This window comes from Schistocerca cancellata, chromosome 6, assembly GCF_023864275.1.
Source record: "Schistocerca cancellata isolate TAMUIC-IGC-003103 chromosome 6, iqSchCanc2.1, whole genome shotgun sequence".
NCBI classification, from domain to species: Eukaryota; Metazoa; Arthropoda; class Insecta; order Orthoptera; family Acrididae; genus Schistocerca; species Schistocerca cancellata.
The window spans coordinates 284902775-284913156 of record NC_064631.1 but is presented as its reverse complement, the minus strand read 5'-3'; the positions used below and the strand labels follow the sequence as shown (position 1 = coordinate 284913156).

Genomic DNA, 10382 nt, shown 5'->3' with positions numbered 1-10382 from the left:
AATTTGCAGTGACATTATATGTCGTATCACGCGAAAGACTATGGAAGTGGAAAATGTGATGGACCAGATCGTGCACAGGAAGTTATTAAACTTAAAAGGAAGCTATCCGAAGAATATCTGGATGACGAAGAAAAATCAACTGAGGCAGCTCTCAGAGTGAGCTACAAAATTCCTTTGTTTTTAGCAAAATCCTTGCGCCTCTTCACTGATGGCGATTTAATAAAAGATGTTTGGTAGTTGCAGCGGAACATTTGTGTCCATCTCAAGTTGAACAGTTTCGGATTGTGCCATTATCTAACATGACCATTATGTGTCGCACACAGGACATGGCAGACGACGTCCTGAGCCAACTTGCAAACATCCTTAAAGATTTTATGGCGTATTCTCTATCTCTGGGCGAAAGTGTTGATATCATAGGAACAGCACAGCTTACCATATTTATTAGAGGTGTTAATAGAGATCTTCAGGTGAGGGATGAGCTCCTCGATGTAGTAGCCATGAAGAACATTACAACCGGAGGTGATATTTTAAGTAGTGTTGAAGAAAGTGTTGAAAATATAGGATTGTTGTGGAATTCCTTAGTTTCAGTGTCTACAGACGGTGCACCAGCGATGACAGGGGAAAAAATCAGGTTTCGTTGCGCTGTTGAAGGAGAAAAAACAAAAACTGACCGTGCCGAATGAAACAAGGGGCGTTCACTGGCTGATCCACCAGGAAAACTTATGTGTAAAGAGTATCACTCTAAAAAATGTGATGAGTGTTGTTTTCCGTACAACCAATTATATAAGGAAGCATGGGCTACAACACAGGCAATTTAAAAGCTTTCTTGAGTATGTAGAAAGCCAGTATGGTAGCCTGCCTTATTACAGCGAGGTCCGCTGGCTTAGTCGTGGCAAATTATTAAATCGATTTTTTTGCCTATTAGATGAGATAAATATGTTCATGGAAATAAATAATATGCGTGTTCCTGAAATGAAAGAGCCTTCATGGAAATGTGATCTCGCGTTCTTAGCAGATTTAACTAGCCATCTGAATGCTTTGAACATTTCACTACAAGGTAAAGATCTGCTAATTACTCATTTCATAGATCGAATACGAGCTTTTAAAATGAAATTGACACTTTGGGTGAGTCAGCCGGAAACAGGAAATCTAGCTCATTTTCCTACATTATCATCCATGCAAGATGTTCACAAAGACTGTGAACGTTATTCACATAGTTTAGTTGCCCTTAAGGAAGAATGTGATCAACACTTTCAAGATCTGAGAGCATTAGACAATGATTTTGATCTGTTCTCCTCTCCATATTCAGCAAATATTGAAGAGATTCGTCCTGAGCTGCAACTAGAAATTATTGACCAGCAGTGTGACAGATAATACAGAGACAAATTTCAGAACAAGAAAAACATTTTGGAATTCTACAGAGGCTTCCCTCAGGATAGATTTCCTCATTTGCACAAACTGGCGGCTACAATAATATCAATGATCGGTTCCACGTATGTTTGTGAACAACTGTTCTCTGCAATGAAATGTAACAAGACGTGCCTGAGAAACGCATTGTCTGATCGAAATTTAAACTGCACGCTGCACCTACAATGCGCAAGAACAATTACTCCGAACATAGACGCAATTGTAAAGGGCAAAAAGTACAAGATAACCGAGAACCCCACACTTCAGTGACACCTTTTATTGTGTAACAGTTCACAAATTAATACGAATGTAGAGGCATACACTAAGCTAATAAAATTATGTGGCAGTGTACATTATCCTTTATTTGTTTCATTTGTCGCAGTAATAATTCGTGAGTGATATCCCTGCAGGTGGCCGCGGATTTACATTGACTGGCGGCAGCTGTTGTGTGCCCCACGTGACTCTCCCCACTCTCCGCTCTGGTACGGTAGTGGGGGTAGCATGCTCGCGCTGCTCCGTGCTCGCGCCTTGCTGATCACAGCTTGCTCCGCAAGCACGTATGTTGTGAAGCCCAGCTTTACACAGTAACAAGTCACAATTTCGGGGAGGGGGGGGGGGGGGGGGGGGGGAGACACGTATGGCAAAAAGGAGAGAAATAGAAATAATCCATACTAAACAGACTTCAAATGTCAAATTAGTACCTCAACAGGAAACTAATGATTCTTTGTGTGATAATTTTTGTTTACAGGGTTTAGCGTGCTTAATGTCTTGGTCTTTAAGTAATTATGAATGTTCAGTAAACAAAAGTTGAAGTAGTATAAATTTCTTTTATTAGAAAATACACACGAGAGACAATGATTTCAGAAAAATTACAATATATTCTGTAGTTTCTTGTCCAGCTGACAAAACTTAATACCACTAGAATTACTTGTGACAAAATAGACATATTAAGCTGCATAAGCTCCAATTTTCAACGCAATTAAGTTTTCTATGAATGAAATGTGAAATCATATGCTCAGACGTTTTTGAAAGATAAATCTTCTGACATACAGTCTGTTAGTTTTGGCAAAACATTCCACTTACAAAAAAAGTAAAGTTTTAATATGTAATAAGCAGACTATTGTGTGACCAACTTTCGAACACTATTAACACACTAGAACAAAGGTGTTGCAGGTTTTTGTGTTTGGGTATCACATGACAATTAGCACATTTCAGGAAACTGCCTGCAAATAGTCAAGTTAAGCTGAGCTTTATGGAACCAGCAATCATTAACAAAGGTCTGGGCAAATTATCTGAATCATAAAATGCGGTCCTTGTGGTACATTTTATTATTCCTATTTAAGTTGCACATAAAGTTGAAACACATTTTTGTCTTACATCTTTATTCCCCTCTTATGATCCTGTAACACTTGTAAGAGAGTGCAAACTCTCCATTTGTTTTAAAATTATAATGTTATTTTTTAAGTCTTTCATGTTAAAATTTCCAACCCTTTACATGACACCTTACTGTGCCAATCTCGTAATCAATCAGATGATGAATTCCACATTACTGTTTCAACATTATCGGCACACACCTCTGCTTAACAAAAGCTAATATGGGACACAAATTTTTGAACAGAAGTACATTAATCATGTTATAATAAATTTCTCATAAAAACTCATTTCAGTTACAAACTACTTGGCAGCTGCCATTCTTCATTACAACTTCCCATCACCAATATTTCTCGAGGTTTGGAACGAGAGCCTGAAACATATAACATCAATTCTGAACTATTTTTTCAGAAGGTGGTATTTACATTTAGATATCTTGGCAGAAATTTATTTTGGAGCAACTAGCAACTGCAATGAACACTTGAGATCTACTTGAACCATTTGAAATCATGAAATATGACAATTTACATATAATCATCACAAAATTGAAACTTGTTTTTAAATATTTGACAAGATAAATATCCTAATAATTTTCAAAAACATAACTGGCATAAAATCCTATTACTTACATGGTGATTTTTGACAACAAACAACAGCGAGAGGGGGAGGGGGAGAGGGAGGAGGAAGGGTGGGGGAGGGGGAAGGAAGAGGGAGGGGGAGGGGGAGAGGGAGGGAGGAGAATGTTCTGAGGAAGGAAATTATCAGAAAGCTTAGCTACGCATTCATTGAGCTTGTCTACTGCTTAATACCTCAAATCTACATCTACACTCTGCAAACCATTGTGGGGTGTGTGGCAGAGGGTACATCCCATTATACAAGTTATTAGTATTTCTTGCTGTTCCATTCACGTATTGAGTGTGGGAAGAATGATGTGTGTGCAGAAATTATACTAATCTTATCTTCACGATCCCTATGTGAGCAACACATAGGAGGTTGTAGAGTAATCATTTCAAGCTGGTTCTTGAAAATGTATATGATGAGTGGTTACCTTTACTATGTGGGAACTATAACATGGCACATGGACTCCCTAATTCCAATAGGTAGCAGTCAGGAGACTTCAGGCCATGGTTATTTGCAACTTGAAAATGTATATGATGAGTGGTTACCTTTACTATGTGGGAACTATAACATGGCACATGGACTCCCTAATTCCAATAGGTAGCAGTCAGGAGACTTCAGGCCATGGTTATTTGCAAATGTTCGTCATCAACTCTGCAGTGTACCATTAGCCGGTGTTGTCTGCTTTGATGCTAGCTATGCTGTAACTGTCTATCTTTTGCTATGTTATTTTCATTGTGATTTTTTTCCAAACGTGAGTGAGTGACATGAGCTGGCCCATCACAAGTGGTACTTTCTACTTCAGTTCAAAAAAGGAAGCTGTTTATCAGGAACTTGTGAAAGATCATAACATATATTTAAGTTGTCTGCACTGCGTACGTAACAGTACATGGATGCAGTTTGAACCCCCACATCCCACCTTTCCTCTCAGAAAACAAATCCACTCGCCCTGTTCACTGCATCCCCTCTCACAAGGTACCAAGTTATAATTCATGACCAGTACTCTTTCCATTGTTTACATTCCTCCTACCACTCTGCAATATCATATTGCTCCTAGAATAATTTACATTTCGTTACTCATGAACACTAACATGGTGCTCTTCTAAACACAAGAATTAGTCATTCTAAATATATTACCCATGGCTAAATACACTGCCCTAAAAGCAGGTCACAGATTAGGAGAGGAACAGAATTATTCTATATTTGGCAAGAATGGTTACAATACAATGTAATACTCACAGTAGTTGTCAAGCTGTATTAATAGTAGATATCTAATTGCCTCCCTTATCCTCATTTCATTCACACCCTCCTCTCTGCAAATGCCTTCTTTTCTGTTCTTCCTCTCCTCACAGTCAATTCCTCCACATCACTGTGTATCACACACAACTCCCCTGGCTGCCCCACAGTTAGCTCATCAGTGCCACACTCCTACCTTATGTCTTTTTTTTTTCTAGGCGCAAAAACTTTAGAACACTAATAAGAAAAAGAAAATAAAAGAGACTACACGTTAAGCCCAACTGGTAGAAGGAAAGAGCTAAAAATAAGGGCTTCCTCTTTAAGAAAGATTCACGAAATATGCTATAGATACAGAGCTGATGTCCCAAACCAGAGATTAAATGTCCCTCACCATACTGCTGTGATGGATAAAAAGTAAAATGCGGTAGACACCCCACGCTTTGTTTGCTAGAACAGCCAATAATGTAGATGGCAAACATATAATAATCGGTTAGAACAGGGCACTCAGTCAGGAAATGGCGAACTGTCAAAGGTTGATAATGAGCACAAAGTGATGACACATTGCCACTTAACATATGGCGATGGCTAAAAAGACAGTACTCCATACACAACTTAGCTAAAATGATCCCCTCGTGGCAAGAAGGCTGAAAGGAGGTCAGCCAGGCCACTGGGAAAGGTTTAATTCCCTGGAGCTTGTTCCCGTGAAGAGAAGTCCAGTGGTGAGGCCAAAGTGACACCACCTGCTAACAGACAGCAACACGGAGATCATCCGAAGGTTTGGAAGAGCTGGCGCCATAAGACCGATGTGATCAGGAACACACATGAGCATCACAGTGGCTTCCTCATCACTGAGCAAGTGGAAGCTTGCACTAAGGGATGGACTGTGAACAACATACAGAGGTTCTGAAGGGCAGTGAGAGTATCGGAGTGCATGGCACAATTAAAAAGCGTGTGTTGCTGGATGTACTGCATGGCCTGATAGAGGGCAAATAGCTCTTCTGTAAATATTGAGCAGGGTTCTGGATGCTGATACTGAAAATGGTCAGTGCCGAAGACAAAGGCGGACCCGACACCATGGTCCATCTTACAGCCATCAGTGTACATGAAGGTGCTATTGCTAAGTTGTGTCCAAAGACTGAGAAACTTACAGCAATAGTTCAAATCCGGAGTAGTTTCCTTGGGAATCAAACGTAGTCCAAGATTAACACAGCCTCCTGCACGAAGCCAAGATGGTGAAGGGTTCACACCCATTGGGAACATGGCAGGTAGTGTGAAGTTGAGCTGCCAGAGCAGTAGCTGAAAGCGAACTCTGGGAGGAAACAGAAAAGAAGGGTGTATCCTATACTGGCAGTCAAGGGAGTCATTGAAAAAGAGAGCATCAGTCAGATTGCCAGGCATGGCAGACAAACAGCATGTGTACCCACCGAGAAGAACATCACGCTGGTATGGCAGTTTAGTTCAGTAGCTTCTGCAAAGACACACTCAAAGCAGGCTAGTGTAAAAGGCACCAATGGACAAACATATTCCACAAAGGTGGACTGTGTTAAGACGATTTAAGATGGACGGACAGGCAGATGAATAAACGAAACACTCATAGTCTAATTTCAAACAGACAAGGGATCAGTACAAATGGAGGAGGGTGGTCTGATCTGCTCCACAGGAAGTACCACTCAGGACATGTAGGATATTGAGGGACTGGGTACAGCATGTGGCCAGGTAAGACAAATGGAAGGAACAAGAAAGTTTTCTATCCAGCATGAGCCCCAGGAATTTCGTAATCTCAGCGAACTGAAGAGCAACAGGTGCAGTGTTATGTGGCTTTATGCTTAATTACAGACTTACTATTTTATCTGTTGATTTGTTTTCACCACGTAACGCCCGCTGTTTACGTCCTCCTTCGTTTCTGAGTGATGTATCACTTTTCGTTCTGACGCCGAAACTCTTCCTTTCCTATATCTTTACTACTTTTTATCTATATAAATGATGAACTATTGGTTTTGCCGTTTAACAACTTTTTAATAACTGTGGAAGTATTACAGGCATCAGGTCCCACCTAATGTGTCACCCGCCTATACATTTTACATGAACCTTTCAAGACTCGATCGGTCTGTTTACAAAGAGAAAGCAGTATATCTCTTCCTTTGACGTTATCTGCAACATAAATAAACTTTCCTCCCCATTGTATTTCTGAAAACCCAAAAACAAACTTAAAGAACATAATAATAATAACTATTCTTACAATTATTCATATAAGTCTTGGTCGATTTAATGAGGGGTGGGACAGGCCTAAGCCTTGTGACACCACACAGGCCTGAGGCGTAAAGATGGTGGAAGAAACACATTGCACCACCAGAAATTCATACAAATGGTTTGGTCAATGGAAGAGCGAAAGACACTGTCAATGCTCCATGAGTAAAGATAATCAAGACATCGCTGAAGACGCCACTCAAAGAGACAGGTCCATGAAAAACTGCAACAGATTGCAAAGACGTCAACGGAGAGGGAGCTGGAGATGGCTGGTGGGAGACAGTCCATAATAGGTTTAATGGCTATACGAAAGCTGACGATGCTCATCCTGGATATAGGTGTCCAACAAGACAAACCAGCACGTACCTTGAAAACTCAAGTCTTTTAAAAATTTCAGAAGGAAATGGGGCAGGCGACCTCAGAACACCCACGTGTATAACGTACGGAGGATACCAGTCCTTCAGCAGATATCATAGGCTTTCTCTAAACCAAAAAACACAACCAGTCCCAATGCTGGAATTCCAAGAGCAGCCATTAATTCTCCCTTGTTGGATCTAATGTCACGACCATTCCACTGAACAAGATTTATAATGAGGAATGGAGAGGAGGGAACAAATATAGTGTAGTCACCTCGGTGGCTGCTGAGTGCCAGCCTTCAAAGACACTCTGTTACAGGGCGCAGAGGCTGGAGGATCCTGTTCCATGAAATCTACAGAGGCATCAACATTTTCCTTGGGTCGGCCTGTGGATTTCAGGGCAGAAAAATGGTAGGCAGTGCGCACTGGCGAAATGGAGGTTGGCTGGGTGAGGGTACCATACAGCGACACCATTGAAGAGGATCTCTGAGTCATGGAAGGAGAAGACCATTTGCCTTTGTTTGATTTCTTACGATCTTTACGGCTGGCAGACGAAAACTCATGACTGTTGGCTGGATGGACATAAAATGTCTTTGTGGGAGTATTCGTTTTGTCTTTACCGGGCTGCCGTTTGGGTAGTAGGTGATTTCACTGCCGGGAGCAAAGATCTGGTGACGTGTTACACAACTGTAGAAAAGAAGGGGATGCTACTGTGATACTGGACGATTTTACAACTACAGTGCAGAATTGGAGGTTGCAAGTCTGTGTGGTAATGTCCTTCATGGAGCGATGCATAGCAAGAAATGTACTGTATGTGCCCCATGGTAAAAATCTGGGCTTTCAACAAGCCAGCAACCTGCAAGTGACAGGGTAAGGCAGTATTTCCTTCACCCACATGTCCTGGATGGTCCACTCATGGAGATGCACAGCAGCACATTCATGGGATATTCACAGATGAGGCAGCATGGTTGTCATTACAACTGATTACAGTGGGGAGTAGGAGGCGGGCAATAACCCTCGTGAGCATCCCTATCACAAGTAACACATATGGCCGTGTTTTGACAGGACATGCAAGTGTGGTTGTTAACACTGATACTAGTAGAAACGCATCAGGTTTGGAATGTACGGTCAGACCATGATGATTTCAAGCCTACCTTGATCTCTGATGGATGTTCTACTTGATCAAATGTGATTACAAGAGGGCGAGTAGGCACTGACTTTGTATCAACCTTTTTCATTACCCGATGGATTGCAATGATGCCCTGATCAGATAGGTAAGATTGGATTTCTCCCTCTGTCTTACCTTCCAGCAGTGAGTGTAAATAACATCATGCAAAGAATTCAGCTTTCAATGGCCCTTGACGCGAACAGGATAGCTGCGGAGGAGCAAAGCTGTGGGATTGTAAATCACAATTGTTCTCCAGAAGCAAAGTCGCATTACATAAGTGAGGGCAGGATTCAGAGGGTCTGCAATTGCTCACACACCTTTCTGAATAGTAAACGGATTAACTGTAGCAAAGTACTGACCTCCTTCAGTACACGAAACCATGAGGAACTGTGGAGCAGCTGGGAGGGTGTTTCAATCTCTAAACTCATTCCATTTACGTTTAGTACATAACGACTGAGATTGTGATTGGCTCATTGAGGAGGGAAAAAAAAGAGAGAGAGAGAGAAAAATCCATGATTGCCAGCATCTCCAATGGCCCGCACCTTCCAACTAGACGCCGCCGCACCCACCCACCTTCCCCTTCTCCTCCAGAGGGGGCTTGCTCGCCTTAGGTGATTGTTCACATCAAAGGTCATGCCTCCCAAACTCCTGACAGGGGGACCATTTGGCAATTGGGGAGGTACCAGCTTAGGCAATCACCACTCCGTGGGCTTGGCTTGTGCAAGGGGTACACGCAAACATTACCTGTTGACGTGGGGTTGGGAATTACACGCTATCCAATCACCTGTTACCCATCAAATGCATCTATCGGCCTTGAGGAACACACAGAGAAGAAAAAAAAAAATAAAAAACAGGTGAGGGGCTGTTCTGATGCTGGGCTATCTAAACTACAACACGCATTCCCGAAAATATAGCAGAAAGATGTGCAGTGGAAAGGGAAGAGATGCTTCACAGGCTGTGGTCCCATGGTAGCCAAGAATGAACTCACCAAAGACTGGTGAGGCCTCTAAGAGGGGGAGGGGGAGCTACCTTATGAGAGCGCTATGCCTTCCTCCCAAACTGTCAGTCACATTCCCATCCAACCCTCCCTCCCATTGCCTGTTTCCTTTCTCCCCTTGCCCACTCCACCCAAAAGAACCTTTCATCCAATCCAGCCGCTGTGCCACCATTATATAGTAGTTTGGGACAATGAAGCCATGCTGAGTAGTTGTTCTAGGAAAAAATTCCAATAATGGAGAGCACTCAGAGGGAAAAAGAAAATATATGTAATGGAATAAACAATTGCATCAAAAAATAATACTGGCAATCACTTCACTAGCTTTATGTTCTGCTTAGCTCATGGCCAATTTACAAAAGTATAGCTCAAGTGGTGCAATTGATCACTTGATTTCAATGTTAAATCCAATGAGGAGTTCCCCTTATAAGAATTCAACCACACACTTGCCGAGGAGAAGAATCCAATGTAGTCTTGTCTGTTAACCCATTCACTATTCAACTGCAGCAATTTTAACTAACTACAGGAATTCACAACACACTTAGTAGGTGAGAACTCAACTTTAACATTTTCTAAACAACATATTTCATACTTTTTTAGTCCTGTATGTGAATTTGCCTGACTGAATATTAGTTTTGAGTAATACTGAAACAGAAAGGCAAAGATTAAAGTACACCTTGTCTTTGGTCCATTTTTTATCTCATCTCCATCTTATACCGGATACTTACACTTGGATTTGTATTTGGGCTGTGTCGTTCAACTGGCTGTCCATTTTTATCAATAATAAATTTGGTGAAATTCCACTTAATGAAACTGCAACATTAAAAAAGCAACATTCCTTTTAAGCAAGTTGGAAAAAACTTGGCATACTTTTGCAAGACAATACAACTCAAAATTTTAACATAAAACACAATATCCTTCTCACATGAGAACGAGAAAAGGAAAAGAAAGTTGGCCTACTGGTAAGAAATTGCCACTTATTAAA

General features: G+C 41.4%; 1 protein-coding gene across 3 annotated transcripts in view; it reads right to left on the bottom strand.

Annotated features, from left to right (window-relative positions):
* Positions 1–2220: 2220 nt before the first annotated feature.
* LOC126190855 (phospholipid hydroperoxide glutathione peroxidase-like) overlaps positions 2221–10382 on the bottom strand; it is a 61025-nt gene continuing 52863 nt past the window's right edge. For all 3 annotated transcript variants that reach the window (XM_049931445.1, XM_049931447.1, XM_049931446.1), the window contains 2 exons: positions 10126–10210; positions 2221–3151 (listed from right to left, as the gene is read on the bottom strand). In XM_049931445.1, the coding sequence (XP_049787402.1) occupies positions 3119–3151; positions 10126–10210 (118 nt within the window). In that variant the 3' untranslated portion in view covers positions 2221–3118. The remainder of the gene's footprint in view (positions 3152–10125; positions 10211–10382) is intronic.